The sequence below is a fragment of the Pavona decussata genome, unplaced genomic scaffold (genome assembly GCF_977016875.1).
Source record: "Pavona decussata unplaced genomic scaffold, jaPavDecu1.1 SCAFFOLD_142, whole genome shotgun sequence".
Lineage (NCBI taxonomy): Eukaryota > Metazoa > Cnidaria > Anthozoa > Scleractinia > Agariciidae > Pavona > Pavona decussata.
Genome location: NW_028145555.1, coordinates 528,398 through 545,261, shown reverse-complemented (window position 1 = coordinate 545,261; position 16,864 = coordinate 528,398). Strand labels below are relative to the sequence as shown.

Here is a 16,864-nt window from a genome sequence, read left to right as displayed (position 1 = left end):
GTGCGTTTCGGAATAAGGGTATAACCACCTACCAATTCATGAAAAAAATTGTTCATATGCACTTTCAAAAAATCAAATTTTGGCCCTCAGTGAAAATCTAAAAGACTTTCAGCGAAATACCAATGCAAGGCTTGAGAAAATAGTGAGTGTCATATCCAAATTAGATGAAATGGATGTTCTGAAGACCAAACAGAAGGATTTAGAAAAAAATGTCGAGGGCGTGAAAGTATCTGTTGACGCTATGAACGCCACTGTCAGCGAAATGGACAGCCTTCGTGGAGGATATACAGAACTGGAGAAAAAGCTGGAGCATTTGAAACGTTATTCTCGCGATAATAATTTTCGTGTTATTGGCATTAATAAACAAAATGGCGAAGACTGTATGGCAATTGTTTTTAAAAATTCCGTATCCTGAAAACTTTCTGCAACTTAAATTTTCGTCAAAAGCATCCAAACAAACCAAATTGTGTTCACTTACACAATTATGACTTTAAAAGGGCACAAGGAGATCTGGGAACACAGGAAACAAGTTCTTAAGCATTTTGCTTAAATGTTTAGTTGGTTGCGCATGTTTTCAAGTCAGAGTACTGGTTAAACGAATTAAAGACTGATGTAAAGTACATGAAATGATTCATGTATGAACTGCGCATGTAGATGAAAGTGAGAAGTGATCATCGTAGTGAAATTTCCAATTTATGCAATAGGAAACTGCATCAATTAGAAAATTCACTGCTATGATTACTTCGCACTTTCATCTACATCCGCAGTTCATATATGGATCATTTCATCTACTAAGCATCATTTCACTCCTCTCACGGGAAAATGGGAACCCACAATTGACCTTGCTCCCAATGTGTGGCTTGATAGCTCAGTTGGTCGAGCATCGCACTGGTAGCGCGGAGGTCACGGGTTCGAATCCCATTGAAGCCTGAATTTTTTTCAGGATTCTAATCTTCAATTGCATAAATTGGAAAATTCACTGCGAATTAAGGACTGTAAGCAGCTTAGTGGTAAAAACAACGCATATTTTGATGAGAATTTTAGTATTAGGCATTGAGGAACCTTTTTAAGGTCACAACTCAGAACAAATGAAAAAAATATATATCAAAGAAACGGTGGTGAAGAAAACAAAACATGGTTCGGTACTTGTTTTGCCGAAACTTATTCTTTTTTTTTTTGGTTTTTTTTTTTGTTTTAATTCAGCTCTTTTGATCGACATTCGCACATGAGAGTTGCCCGCTTACAGGAGCTTACAAATTTAGACTTTCAGTAGATATCCCGGAACGTAGTTGATGTTCGATAAGGATGGTTTGATTCTTCTCCAAGTGTCAGATTAAGGTTGGAGTGGGAGGGGTGTCAAGACTGTTTACAAAACACCGCCTGTACAGCGACCAAACGTACTCCTCTTAAATGACAACGCATCCAAACCCAACGGAACCAACTGTTGTAAGAACTGGCGTTAAGATTACAAATTTTAGGACACAAAGTTTCCCAACACCATTTTTATTTCTTTCAGCTGAATGAGCATTGATATCAACTTACAGCATTTAGTTTCATATCTAACGAGCAAATCTCGTGCTTTCAACCTTTAATTTACAGTTATATCTTTCTTATCGATTCTTAAACAATTAACGCTGGATAAGGGTCACCACTCTATTACTTCGGGAGGCTTTTCGCAAAGAATGGTGGGGCTCTTGGGAGCCCAACCTCCCGTCATTTCGCATGGGGCATCATTCCACTTTCCTGGCTGTCCAAAAAAGTGCGCGCAGTTCTCATTTCCTATCAGGTTGTTAGGTTCCCCTTCTCCCCAGTTCTCGTACTGTCCCTCCAGTGGAGTGCCATCAACCCAGTACCACTTGGAGTCATCAGTGCTTCTCTTCAGCCCAATCCACGCTTTCGTCTCAGTGACCGTTTCCTTTTCCATCACCAGTTCGTAAACGAACTCGTTTTCTTCGGCTGAAGTGATAACAGCAAGGTCTCCTCCCAGGTTTTGACAAACTGCTCGAGCATCGCTCCATTCCGTGGTTATAGTATCATCGACGTAATAGCATGAATTTCCGTCAAATTCTTTCCAGCCTCCCGGTGGACAAACTGTAAAGCATAATACAAGAGCTTCGTTTTATTTCCGTTCACCGCATCTCATCTTATCTCATCCCCTCTCATCTCGTCTCGTCTCGTCTCGTCTCGTCTCGTCCCGTCCCCTCCGATCCGATCCGATCCTATCCTATCCTATCCTATCCTATCCTATCCTATCTTATTATATCTTATCTTATCTTATCTTATCTTATCTTATCTTATCTTATCTTATCTTATCTTATCTTATCTTATCTTATCTTATCTTATCTTATCTTATCTTATCTTATCTTATCTTATCTTATCTTGTCTTATCTTATCTTCTGTAACTTGTCTTTCGTTTTCCTTCTGTCAAGTATAAGTTGGTTTGTGTCACCATGGTCATCACAGAGGTATACATTTAATGACATCATTTTCAATCGCATTTTGGTCCTCAGTCTTGTTGGGTCAGTTTATGGAAAAGGACATTTTCCAATTTCGTTTGCAAGTGACGATACACGAGTAACAACTGGTTTCTTAATCGAGTGATCCGCGTGATTTTCTCTTTTGATGTAATATATCAAACACGAGGAAGAGTGTTTCCTCCGATTTTCAAACACTGAGAAGTAGGTTGGAAAAACGAGGCGCAGCCGATTTTTTTTTTTTTAACCAACTTCGAAATGTTTGAAAATAAATTCTTTTTTTTTTTTTTTTTTGAAAATAAACACTCTTTCGAGTGTTTGATATAGCTTCTCAAACTATTGATAATTCTTGGAGAAATTCGAAGCAAACGTTCACAAAATTTTACGATATTTAAGATCACATTTCTAAACCTCCTTCACGGTAGGGATTTGCTTTGTTTTGGCTGGATGAATTATTAATGAGTTTGAGAACCTTAATACAAATTGCTATGGGTGGAAACTTAGAATTCGAATCTTTCATTCTGTTCTTTTTCTATAAACGTAGAACAAACGCGCTTAATTTAAATGCTTACTTACACAATAATGAACACTTTATTCTTATTAACCACCTGGACAGAAAGGACGAATCATTCCTGATGACCCTTCTTTCATATTTTAAAATTTTACTTTTAACTTTTAAAGTACTAAATGGTATGGCACCAGCTTATATTAGTGATTTAATCAATGTAAGAAAGCACGCACGCTATTCACTGCTCTCTAATTCAGGCACTGTTCTATTTCATCCAGCAAGAAAAAAAAATCCGTTGGTGAGAGATCGTTTAGTGTAGCTGCGCCTACACTGTGGAAAGTGCTCCCAGCAAGTCTTCGCGGTTTTGATTCCATTTTAACTTTTAAATCTTGTCTTAAAACATATCTTTTTAAGTTGGCTTTTAGCCTTTAGCGCTTAAATAACTTTTTCATTGTGAAATTTAGTTTATGTAAACATTTAGTGTATTCTAATATTGTATTATTATTATTATTATTATTATTATTATTATTATTATTATTATTATTGCCCTCCTGAGATCTGCGCTGCTATGCTTGAGAGGCTCACGTTGTACGCGAAGAGCACCGCTGAAGATTGCAGATACGGACTTTGAAATCGATGAAAACCTAGCTAGATTTTAGATTTTAGGATGAGAACGAATTTCTCAGTTTTTTTTATCTTTTCTTTTCTTAATTTTCGCAATTTTAGCTGGACCGTATTTTAACTTCCAAATATATTATTAGTGATGTTGCATGAATTGTAAATAGGTTTTTAATAGTTCTTTTTTGTACTTTTAACTTGTAAATATCAATTTTACTTGGAATATTTCAATACAGTTTAATCATTCTAAAAATTTATTATTATTATTATTATTATTATTATTATTATTATTATTATTATTATTATTATTATCATTATTATTATTATTATTATTATTGTTATTATTATTAATATTATTATTATTATTATTATTATTATTATTAGTATTATTATTATCAATATTATTAGGATGTTCGGAACGTGTTTTCCTCTTACAATTTAAACTATTCTTATTCTTATTTAAGAGGAATAATGAAATTGTTGCTAATAAAGTCGTCCTTTAATTGATAGATGGGAGTTGATCCACAATGTATTTTGCAGACCACCTGTCTGTTTATCACATTTTGGAAACAAATTTGGATCGCGACTTGCCCAGGCATGTCCTATGGACAACTCTATCTTCCTTTTGATTTTACCTGTACCAAATACACATAAAGTGATACAGCAACAATAACAACAGCAGCAGTTGTTTACAAATTCAGATGATGTGACAGTGTGGCTTGGGACAAGATTGACGCAGTGTGGGAAGAGATGGTTTTACAGATATCTCATCGGTTACTTATTGCGTAGTGTTCCCTGAGCGACCTTTTTTTGGTCGGATAGAATAAGTGCGGTTTGTTTCTTAAGAAACAGTGGAAGTTGATGTTTAAGATGAGCAAACGGGGAGAGAAGGTCAACTGTTCCAGAATACCAAGTCCATTACCAAACCCCAAGAGGCCTTACTTAAAAGAAGCAGATTGTGGTGGTCTTTTCCAGTGCAAACCTGAAACATGATAGATTTACTACGCAAAAAGGCTGCAGAAAACACGTCTAAGAGCAAAAATCATAAGTACTATTATTGCGACGAAAAGCCAGACTGCGCTCAAATTAAATCGCTTCATAATCAAGAAAACAAACAAAAAAGCCAATAATCAGAAGATTTTACAAAAGATAAGAGCAGTTGTATCTTTTGACACGACGAGCGAAAGTGGGAGGAGTTTATTTAGTTATGGCTTATTGTATAACTGCCAGTGGTCGGAGGCTATAAACGTGATTGACAAGCATACACAAATTGACAGCAAGTGCTTAAAGTGTCTTAAATTTTGTTGGAAAGAGAAGGAGCTCAATTTGAAACGGTCGACTTAATTCACTTAGTCTCTTTGTCATTTTGTTGACACCATCCAGAGTGATTCAAAACTCGCCCATACAAGACACATGGGCTACTTAGATGGCATTGCAGAATTAGGGAATTATCAAAAAATCAATTGAACGTTGAAATCTGTATTAACAGCCTTGGTCTCGACAAAATATGTGCTTAAGAAAGATGCGCGAGACCATTTCCAAAATGAAACTGTTGCAGTGCACCAGCGAACTCCACATCAGCGCTATACAAGCCAAGGGACACTGGGCCACGCTTGAAGAGAGCGTTACGAGAGCGTGCTAAAATCATGTAAAAAAAAAACTGTATCTATCATTTGCTACCAAATATTTATTCGTGTATTTGCTTGTAAAGGTAAAAGGTTCGAACCCGATTACATATTAGTATTTAATTACCGTTTTCAGTGGTAAACAAAGGCAAGTCTAACGGTGGGTTTTTATACATACCTTAAAATTTAGTTAACGCGCTTGCGCTATGGCCATGGCTGTCATGAAGTGAAATGAGAACGACCTATTTTTTCACAAAACTTTTATAGAATGAAAGATAGATTATTAAATTTTCGCTGTGAGGTTTTTGTTTTCAATAAATTCCAGCCAGTTTAGAAATAACCTCGACAGTGCAAAGTAAAATATACCCGCACAATTTATAGTGTTTAGGTAAGCATTGCAGCCACATCCAGGGCCCAGTTGCTCGAAGCATGGTTAGTGCTAACCCGGGTTAAATACCATGACAACCTATAGGTTCTAAGGACCGTGCCTACTATTGTTACTGCGCATCTCGAGATACTCGGGTTTCCTTAATACAGGAATATTTTTGCGCGGTTTAGTACAGTCGGACCTCTATTAAGCGGCCACCCTGGGGACTTTGAAAACTGGCCGCTTAATAGAGGTTGGCCGTTGAATAGAGGTATTGAATACAGCACTTTACTTACAAAATAATAATTCGGGACTTTGGAAAGTGGCCGCTTAATGGAGGGTGGCAGCTTAATAGGTGGCCGCTTAATAGAGGTCCGACTGTATACGGAGAAAGCAGAACTTAACAAATGCTTTTGGTATCTCATAAGAAAATTGGGGGTAACCATGCATTTTTCAGAGATAATTAAGCATCAATTTAGAAAAAAATCCCACACATTGCTTTATATTTTGGCGCTTTTTAGAGATATTATTGCTCAGTTATCTCTGAAAAATGCATGGCTACCCCCAATTTTCTTTTTGGATTCCAATAGCCCTTGCTAAGATCTCCTTTTCTCGGATAGTCATAAACCGGACAGAAATACTTCGGTATGAGTAGGCACCGTCCTTAATACCTCTTAACCAATGATTAGCGCTAACAGTGCTTCGAGCAACTCAGCCCTGTTCTCTAAGTTTTGTCAAACGCAAAAATAGCTTTGTTGACAATTCACAAACGTTGGACAGCGAGGCGTTTATCAAATTTAACATGACTGTGCAGGTTTAAAGACGCTAAGTATTATGTTTTAGAATAGTTTTATGACGTTAAAAGTTACGTCACCACTCCTAAGGTTCAGACTTTGTTATTCCACTCCACAAATCACAAATCCACAAATCTTACTACTTCTTGTCAGACAAAGCTCATAATTAGCTAGTTTTTAAAGAGTGTTAAGAAATGTAGATAGTCTTTAGTCTAATTTTTATATGTTTATATATTAATCTTTATTTTTCTTTTTTTCTAATTTTCCGGACTCCTTTGTAAATCCCTTATTAGTAAAATTGAGTTCCTCGAAAAAAAGATTACTATTATTATTATTATTATTATTATTATTATTATTATTATTATTGTTGTTATTATTATTATTTTTAATTGTATACTTACCTTTATCTTTGCACGACCGAGAGTCAAAGGGACAAGCTAAGGAAAAAATTATCAAAATTAAATGCTCGCCTCATCTCAGGCCTGCTGTAAAAACTAAAAGACACTAAGTATTTTGTTGAGGATCGTTTCATGACGTTATCAGTTACGCGACCACGCCTAAGGTTTAGACTTTGTTATTCCACTCCAGAAATCTTACTAATGCTTGTTTGTCTACTTACGTTCGAAGGTGCACGACCAAGAGCCAGCGGGACAACCTGCCGAGAAAATTATCGAAATTAAATGCTTGCTTCATCTCAGGCCTGCTGTGAAGGTTAAAAGACACTAAGTATTATGTTTTTATTGGAAGAAAGTCTACGATGTAGGTATTTGTTTTGCTTTTCTTTACTAAGCCTAGTGTTTGGTTTAAAAAAACTCAGACCACACTGCCAACCCATGTGAAGTAATACAAAAAACAATCGATACTTACCCGCTCGAGTTTTCCATCGCTTGACCACGGTCTCATGTATTCGTTCCTAGTTCTGATTGACTCATTTCGCTGCCTGTATTTTTTTATGATTGATCAGAGTAACAACTTTTTTGGTTTTAGTTTAACGATTCTCAACTGAAACCCACTCTATTTAATTTAATATATGTTTGACTCAATTTAAGTGACAAATGAAATGATAACTGCCTGGTACTGCTTTTAGTTCTCTATTTAGGCTCAGGTCTGTACAATCTTTGGACTTCTTTTCCAGACCTCAATACCCCGCTGTTAATCTATTAGGAATATTTTTTTCTTTACTTACACTCACTAACACCGCTCAGATAACTGCAAGTACTGTCTTTATTTCCAAAAGACTTGGGGAATTTTGACTGCACTGTAGAAATTAAGATAGCAACACTTTATTAACATGATTATCATGTCTTAGCAACATTTCTCGTATGAACTTTATTATCTCTTTCTTTAACTCTTAACCATATATTTGTGTACTTACACGATTTCATGCAGTCTTTATTGTTTGTGTTAAGTTCACAGTCTGAAAATCAAAATACACTTATTAACTTTCCTTTCTTTTAACGAATCTTTTATAGGCTCTCTTTTTACTAACCCTGGCTTTTGAACTGAAATTTTAATGCGAGACTTCAAAATCATTACCACTGAAATTGTCGTCATCTCTGTTATTTTCATTATGACATATAGAGGGCAAAAAGTACTAAATGCTGATTGGTCAATACAGAAGCCAAATTCAGTCACATACAATTATTTCTTCTTAAAAGGACTAATGCTATCATTAGTGTTGTTGTAATTATTGATCGTTATCGTGTTCGTGTTCGTGTTAGTGTTCGTGTTAGTGTTACTGTAAACGGATGCAACATGTTTGATGTAACATTTGTACTCAAAGTTCTCGGATTAAAAACTGCTATTCAGAATCCCCGGAAAACAATCCCCCGTTATACGAGTTTGCCCAGAAAGTTGCACGAGACCGATTGACCTTCAGTAACGGAACATCTTCTTACTTTTCCTGGTCTTACACAACTTTGCCCTTTCTCTCTCCTTTCGAAAAAAAAAATCGTTTGTATTTGAGCTTTGAGAGAGATTGGTAAATTCAAACTTTGTTCCTTTTCCATCTGTAGCTTGAAATCTCACCCGGCAATGCACGAAGGAAATCATAATAAACCATCGCCATGGATAAAAGATAGCGCAAAGTCAGGTTAGTGAGGATGCACGCATTAAGTAATGTTGAACACATGCAAAATTTTTGTTCATCTCTGAGAACTAAATCGAGCGATTTTGAAGACGATATTTGATAAAAACTACATTTCCTTCAACATCATCCCTCCTCATGCAAAATCGTGGAACACGGTGGGCAAAGAAGTTCAACATGTTCCAATTAACAATGTTAGACAATGATACATCCGTTTGGCCGGGCCTTAAGTGTTACTGTTACCGGTTCTATTACTATTAGTGATAGTGTTATTATAAGCGTTAGGGATACTATTAGTGTTAATATTAAAACTACTATTACTCTAACTGTTACTGTTAATGTCAAGGCTGTTCTACACGTTCGACCCAAGCATAAGCATAAGCGCAAGCAAAAACTGTGTTGCTTGCGCTTATGTTTGCGTCGTTGCGTCGCCCGTTTAAGAGCCGTCCTCTGTAAATATCGACTATCGTCGTTTGGACGAGAAAAAATGAAATCCCTCAAACTTTCTCAGAAGAATGGTCTATATAAGTGATTCACATAAATATAACTTTCAGATCAGTTCGATTCGTATTTTAGCTGTAGTGCGACCATCTTGGTTTTACCGCTCTGAGAGGGCTTTCAGTGGCCATTTTAGGCCACACTTTTAAGAATTTGTCTTACAAAGAAAGTGTTACAAATCCGAACAAAATCTCATTATTCGAGACAAACAAATGTCTGTTGTTGTGTTGAGAAGCTTTTTTGGGAATTTGATCGAAATCTGATTTTTTTTACAAAAGTTTTAATTTCTTCCCTGTTGAACTACTCTTCAAGTGCCAAAAAAATGGCCGAGTTTAAGGTGGCCGAACACAGTTTGCGCGCGCTTTACAGATTCTGTTAGTTTTATTAAGCGCGCGCTAGGGTTGTGGTAAGCAAATACTATCGATCCCTCGATTTTATACCAAATGGATCACAAAGGTAAGTTTTGCTCTTAAAATAACTTAGTTTCTCGTTTGTGAATCCTTCTTCAATTATCGCCGAACAAAGAAAGTGAGTTCACAATGAGCTAAGCCTTTTTGTACGCTTTTCATCTTTCTGAGAAACCCTAATTCAAAGCCACGCATGCGCATTTGAGCAAAAAATTGTGACTGGTTATTTTAATGGAAATGAACTGTTTTCTAAGGAACCGCTCGTTAGAATTTCGTGAAATTTGACAAAACAGTAGTTTTCTAAAAGCGTAACTTGCCTACAAACCAAAAACAAAATCTAACAGAGGGTACCTTCAAAAAACATTAAAGTGCAAAACCAACATTTACAGGAGATCTGTCTGTTAAAATTACATGAAAGCAGCGTCACTATGTCAGTATTTTGTGAGTTTTTCTGGATACAAAATATGGAAAAAATCTAACGAGTGCATTTTCTAAAAATTAAGAAAAACCATTATTTGTGGACGGTTAATAGCTTGCTGCGTTGCCATGGCAACGGCACCTTGTTCAACAAGAAGTATCAAAATTTATTCCTTCTTAGTTAATTTTGCACCATGCTAATTTCGGGTACTCAGAAGTACGTAGTTTTCAAATAATGTTTACTAACACTTGTGTACTGGAAAAACTGTGTTCGGCCACCTTAAAGGAAAATATCGCTAAAGATACATTAGTTGGCATCCTAAAACAGCATCCCGGTTAAAGAGCAATGTCTCATCTGTAAGAATATGCAATAAAATTTTTGGGCAGTTAAAAAGAGAAAATTATAGAAGAAGAAGTTTTAACTGTGCTTTTGTCAACAAACACCGCCTTCGTAATTAGCATAACAACATGAAAATAACGATTTACTAGGAAAATAATGATAAATTCCACTTACCTCGTGAAATATCGAGAACTGGATATTTCAAAATATATCAAATTATAGTTTCAGTCGGATACAGCCGCATTTTCGATGATTTAATTTGTTGTGCGAAATCACTGTAATACACCGCCGCCCGTAAACGGGCACTGAGTTGAATTCTTCAAAGTCCGTCAGGACAACCATCAGCCGAAAAAAATGCCTTTCGCCCCATAAGCTGCCTTGCGCAAGATGTCAAATATTTCTTTGTTATCCTTAATGACCAAAAATTCTTTCAGCAGCCATTTAAATCTTGCTTTGAACTGGAGATTCTCATCAAGAAATCGTTTATGTTCCGTTGACCTTCCGCCGTGATTAAACAATGAGATTGCGTTACAGAAACGCGCGCACTGGGGTGGGGGTGGGGAGGAAATAAAAATGGAACAGCTCCTAAATTAAAAAAAAAAAAAAAAAAAAGGGCCATTCAAGATTACTGTCAAATCTATTTTATGCATTTCGGGTACTAAATAGGAAACTATTGTCCCGGCTTACATAGAATTCCAATAAAAAGCGACTTACTTACTTGTTTATTTTGTGTGTGTGTGTGTGTGTGTGTGTGTGTGTGTGTGCGTGTATTACACTTGCCTGTGTGGGTTTTGGAACGTTGTCACAGCGTTTACCATTACGAGGACTTGGAGCCAGAAAAAAACTACTAAATCTGAACATCGTTGGAAATGCTATCAAATGTTACGAAGGGCAACCGACTGACAAATAGGGCACAACAGCTAATAGTAAGTGGCATTTATTGAGGGTGGCAAAGGGTTTTTTTTTTGCGACGTGTGATGGCCCATAAATAAGCAGCGTGACGGGTGATGGAACCCGTGCGTGATGCGGGACTGACATCAGTGTCTGTTAATTTCCCTATTTGAACCTAAAACAAAATGCCAGCGTAACTTGTTAAGTATTCCCCTCTTACGAAAACTTACGCGTGCCAACATGTACTAGCTGGTTGGTTAGCTGGAAAATTCTTTTGACTGAAGACTTGTCAACCCACGATCGCCCTTTAATTTCTTTGACTTGTGTGGCGCCCAGTCTACAGGGGTTGAACACTTTTTTCTTGTTGCAATGCCAACGGATTCCATATAATTCTCTGTGCTGAAGACAAATGCTGATTTTTAGGTTGTCTTCAGTTGCATCAAAGAGAACTGAAGACGTAATGGAAATGATGATGATGATGATGATGATGATGATGATGATGATCATGATGATGATGATGATGATGATGATGATGCCTGTCTATCAATGATGATAATAAGGGAACAACTCCCTTTTTCCCCCTTTAAAGCTGGACGATCAGTCCCATCACAATATCACATTAAACCTTTGTTTTTCAACACATGTACCCCTACGTACGTTATAGCGATCATGCATTCAAAAATGTTGCCCGCGCGATAATTTCCAAAAAGTGAAATTTTTGGTTTATACTTTGATTAAAAAAATATTACAGGTTAATGCGCAAGTGTACGTCCCCAGCTTCAAAATCCATTGAATACACTATCACTCAATAAAAAAAATGAAATGAATGCATTAGTACAAATTGTATACACTTTATAGGCGTCAATGAAATTCGCACTTTCCCACGGTCTCCTAGCACGTGATTAATATATGCCTCAGACCAAATCTCATAATGAAGAAAGTTTGATAAGGAAGAATTTATGATATTCAAATACGTGTTTTTCAAAAGCACTAGTTTAGAGAGTACGATCTAATGGGACAGTTTGCTTCTTACCAAGTTACACGCTTTTCACTCCGCAAATGCTTCTATTGTTAGCGTCTGGTGTAATGAAGTGTAATTGCAGGTGATAACTTGTGATCTGAAATGGCATGTAAACCAGGTTGCGAATTTCGTGGGGGAGTTAAAAAAAAATGTATTCGCTTCAAGGAATGAATACTTATGATTTGTAGTTTGGTCTTTCTTAAGAGAAAACTGCTAAAATAAATATCAAAATACTCATACTATACCTGCCCTTGCTACGAGCAATTGTGCCTCGGTTTTTAAAGATGCGTCCCAAACGTGCAGTGCTTTTAAATGGACGCTCACGTCCCCTCGGCAGTCACTCATTAGGACACACTGCACATTTTTATCGTTTTGGGTACTGGATCCGCAGGTACCTCCAACATAGACGAGTAGCCACAGGTGGCCATTACCAGGAATTCTTCACGGACCAATTAAAAGTGCGGCTACTAAGCCATTCGCTTTACGCGTGTCACGAAAAGTTTGTACATACTAAAACTGGAAACAATACACTTTGATTGACACATTATATTTCTATGGTTCCCTTTTGCGACCCAAACGACCTAAAATATTAAACACGATATAAAATGAAAAGTAGCAACACCTATGAAATTTAATTTGATGTAGTCATTATTTAAATCTACTTAACGATCGGCTTCGCGTTACCGCAGGGCAATTTGATCACAGTAAGGGAGGGAAAAAAAAACATGAAAGGAATTTTCGACTAACTTTCCAGAAGTCCATTTTTGCCCCTAGATTTACCACAAATATTGGAAAAGCTGGAAAAGGTACCCATCTAAATAAGAGACCATGACTTTACAGAGGGTACTTCCTACTACGCCAGAAACCAGAAAAAAAACCTACACAAATTTCTCAACGTTCCCCAGAGTCACTAGTCATGTTCCATTATTCCGAGACAGGTGTTTAATTTATACCCCCGAATAGGCGAGGAATGGCTAACGCTTTCGCAGCATCTTACAAGCTAAGGTCCGTGACATTTTTATTTCCTCTCAACCTCCACCCCAACCCGGATGTGCGCGCGTTTCTGTAACGTAATCTCATTGTTTAATCATGGCGAAAGGTTAACAGAAAATAAAAATTTCTTGACGAGAATCATTGACCAACATCATGTATGAAACCTAAACAGAAGAGCAACGATCAACTGATGTTGTAAATTAGTGTTTTACTTGCCAACCCCCCCCCCCCCCCCCCCCCCTCGCACGCCCCAACCAAAGAAATAGAGCACAAGGGCTTATCATATTCCACATTATTTTGGGACAGCAGTTTCCTGTTTAGTACCCGAAATGCATAAAATAGATTTGACAGTAATCTTGAATGGCCCTTTTTTTTTTTAATTTAAGAGCTGTTCCATTTTTATTTCCTCCCCACCCCCACCCCAACCCGTCTGGATGTGCGCGCGTTTCTATAACGCAATCTCATTGTGATCACGGCGGAAGGTCAACGGAACATAAACGATCTCTTGACGAGAATCTCCAGTTCAAAGCAGGATTTAAATGGTTGCTGAAAGAATTTTTGGTCATTAAGGATAACAAAGAAATATTTGACACCTTGCACACGGCAGCTTATGGGGCGAAAGGCAATTTTTTCGGCTGATCGTTGTCCTGACGGACTTTGAAGAATTCAACTCAGTTGCGGTCACGGGCGGCGGTGTATTACAGTGATTTTGCACAACAAATCATCGAAAATGCGGCTGTATCCGACTGAAACTATAATTTGATATATTTTGAAATATCCAGTTCTCGATATTTCACGAGGTAAGTGGAATTTATCATTATTTTCTTAGTAAATCGTTATTTTCATGTTGTTATGCTAATTACGAAGGCGGTGTTTGTTGACAAAAGCACAGTTAAAACTTCTTCTTCTATAATTTTCTCTTTTTAACTGCCCCAAAATTTTATTGCATATTCTTACAGATGAGACATTGCTCTTTAACCGGGATGCTGTTTTAGGATGCCAACTAATGTATCTTTAGCGATATTTTCCTTTAAACTCGGCCATTTTTTTGGCACTTGAAGAGTAGTTCAACAGGAAAGAAATTAAAACTTTTGTAAAAAAATCAGATTTCGATCAAATTCCCAAAAAAGCTTCTCAACACAACAACAGACATTTGTTTGTCTCGAATAATGAGATTTTGTTCGGATTTGTAACGCTTTCTTTGTAAGACAAATTCTTAAAAGTGTGGCCTAAAATGGCCGCTGAAAGCCCTCTCAGAGCGGTAAAACCAAGATGGTCGCACTACAGCTAAAATACGAATCGAACTGAGCTGGAAGTTATATTTATGTGAATTACTTATATAGACCATTCTTCTGAGAAAGTTTGAGGGATTTCATTTTTTCTCGTCCAAACGACGATAGTCGACATTTACAGAGGACGGCTCTTAAGAGCGACTTTCCACAAATATCGACCAAGTGGTGGCACAAGTCAAAAAATCGATTTCGTTCATATTTTGCTCATAGGTAGTCCCTAGTGAGAAACAAACTGAGCTGTAGTTAGTTTTTCCAAATACCGCTTCCTTTCGCGTAATTATGCGAAAAACGATTTTGTCTCAGTTGAGCTCAAAGTCCGCTTTCGGCGAGATGGAATTTTCCTTAACTTTCGATGGCTCGCGTATCAATCAACAGACTGTTACTAACCTTCAAATGGCATTTATTGCTCTATTAGGTCTTCTTCTTCTGTTTCACCGAAAAACATTTAAAACCTAAGTTACTTTTACGTCCGAAATAGGTTTAGAAAAGCATGCTATAAATGGAAATTTTCAGCAACCACATTTTAGCACTAAAACATTGCCAATTTTACCCATGGGCGATAACTTAGATTTCCCTATAAGGACTTTCTATGGCTTCATTGTATACCTATTGATCATAATATAAAAACAAAACTCTGGGTAAATGAAAATAAATGACCCGCTAGGCTTCAGATTTATCAGCATTTTCTTGAAATTTGGCGATCGAAGCGTAAAAAAGATGGCGTGACACACTGTCACGGGTACAAATATTTTTTCCTTTTAGAAAAAAATAAAGCGACATTTTAAAGGAAGCATTTTTCATTCGCAGTAGAAAAATCTTTGGATCGAAAGTTCGGTAGGGTTACGGACAAATATATATTTCGGCTGCGTTTCATAGATGGATATACCGTGCGATCCAACAGGAAGTCGAGAACTCCTGATGCATGTATTTCAGAGTATCCGTTCGCTCTGATGCGGAGTCCAGTTCGTTATTGTGTAATATTATTGTGTTAAAACAAATAATTGGAAAATTTATTTTCATCTTTCTTTATCACTGCCATGAATAAATTAAACTAGAAATAGGTAAAACGCAGCAGATTTGAACTACATTAACTTGATTAAAAGTTTCGACTGTTATGTTAAACTGCATAATGAAATATACGTTCGAAGTACTGCTTGTTTTACTCGTCCGTTGATCATGAGCGAGTTTTTTAGATCTCTGTAAATAAAGAAAGCGAAGAGAAATAGCATAAAAGGGTCCATCCCCGTTTTTAAAAACATCGTCTATAGAGTTTTCCAATCTTCAAACATCTAAAAATGAGAGCTCGTGATTATGCAAAAACTGCGTGATTTAGTTTATTAATTTTAAAAATTTGCAAAAGAAAGCACACGCACACTCAACGATAACAACAACAACCAAAAAAACAAGGCAGAATTCTGAGCGTTTCTAAAGGAAAAAGTAATAACAATAAAGGCCGTGACAAATTTAATGAAACCAAGATAGTAGTCAATACCCGTGTTTTTAATAATGTTATTTTGCTGCGCTTTTTGATCCTAAAATATTCTTTATGTGAAGATGAACGTAATTAACTAATTAGATTTTTGAACGTTCTAATTGCATTTTTGGACCTATGAATAAATTGAAATATTATTACACCGGAGAAATAGTAAGGAACTGTAAACAAAACGGCGAGCATGGAAGTTTGCTGTTCGTTTACGTCGATAGTTGGTGGGCCATGTTCGTTTCGGATCGCAGACAGAACAAGGTCCAGAGAGATAGTACCTCTGCTGTCCTGTACAAAGAATATTGACCAGCACAAGTCCAGTTATGGTTTTCAAGATTTAGGGAACGAGGTTCAGCTTATGCTTGCCCATTCGGCCACGTCTTCAACGCCAGGAAACATCAAGACGATGACGATTTGAACTTATCTGTTGAGAAACATTTATCACAAAAGACACTTATCGGGCCCGGTAAGTTACTGGGATTTTCGAGAAACGGGCCCCAGGGCCGAGGCAGTTTACGGTATTCCTTGATAAATAGGAGAGAAGGTAGACACAGCGGGCGTTATTCATTTACCAAAAGATTCCGGAAAATTCCGAGAATTTCGGTGGGAAATGTGTATCGGTGAAGAACGTGTTCCATTTAACACGTGTTCCATCCATTTCCTTCTCCGTCTGATGTATTCCGCACCAAAAATGCACAATTGTTGTGGTTAAACGAAATGGTAGAGTCGGTCTTTGGAAGAAGAGAGTCTCGTGAATTCAAAAAAAGATGATGACATTCCTATCAGTGAGACGCGATCTTCACCAAAATCAAGGTTTTTATGAAAATATTTTGCCGCGATATAGATAAGCTTATACGATTGATGAATTTAAAAGCCACTCCAGGATGATTTGAGGGACCATTGAAGCTCAGTGCAGAGAAGTACAAGCCACAGGAAGAGCTCCTCATGATCAACGACACGCAATTGAAACAGCTGCTGTGAAAGGGTGAATGACAAAAGACCTTGTTTAATTACAGATGCAAAATTTTAGGCTTCAAGGCGGGAAATAAT

The 16,864-nt window shown here is 37.0% G+C and overlaps 1 protein-coding gene across 2 annotated transcripts in view; it reads right to left on the bottom strand.

The window, feature by feature from the left end:
- Window positions 1-1,495: 1,495 nt before the first annotated feature.
- LOC146466672 (C-type lectin domain family 4 member E-like) overlaps window positions 1,496-16,864 on the bottom strand; it is a 103,320-nt gene continuing 87,951 nt past the window's right edge. For both annotated transcript variants that reach the window (XM_085126943.1, XM_085126942.1), the window contains exons 5-9: window positions 7,762-7,803; window positions 7,573-7,644; window positions 7,006-7,041; window positions 6,788-6,823; window positions 1,496-2,091 (exon numbers count right to left, since the gene is read on the bottom strand). In XM_085126943.1, the coding sequence (XP_084983069.1) occupies window positions 1,646-2,091; window positions 6,788-6,823; window positions 7,006-7,041; window positions 7,573-7,644; window positions 7,762-7,803 (632 nt within the window). In that variant the 3' untranslated portion in view covers window positions 1,496-1,645. The remainder of the gene's footprint in view (window positions 2,092-6,787; window positions 6,824-7,005; window positions 7,042-7,572; window positions 7,645-7,761; window positions 7,804-16,864) is intronic.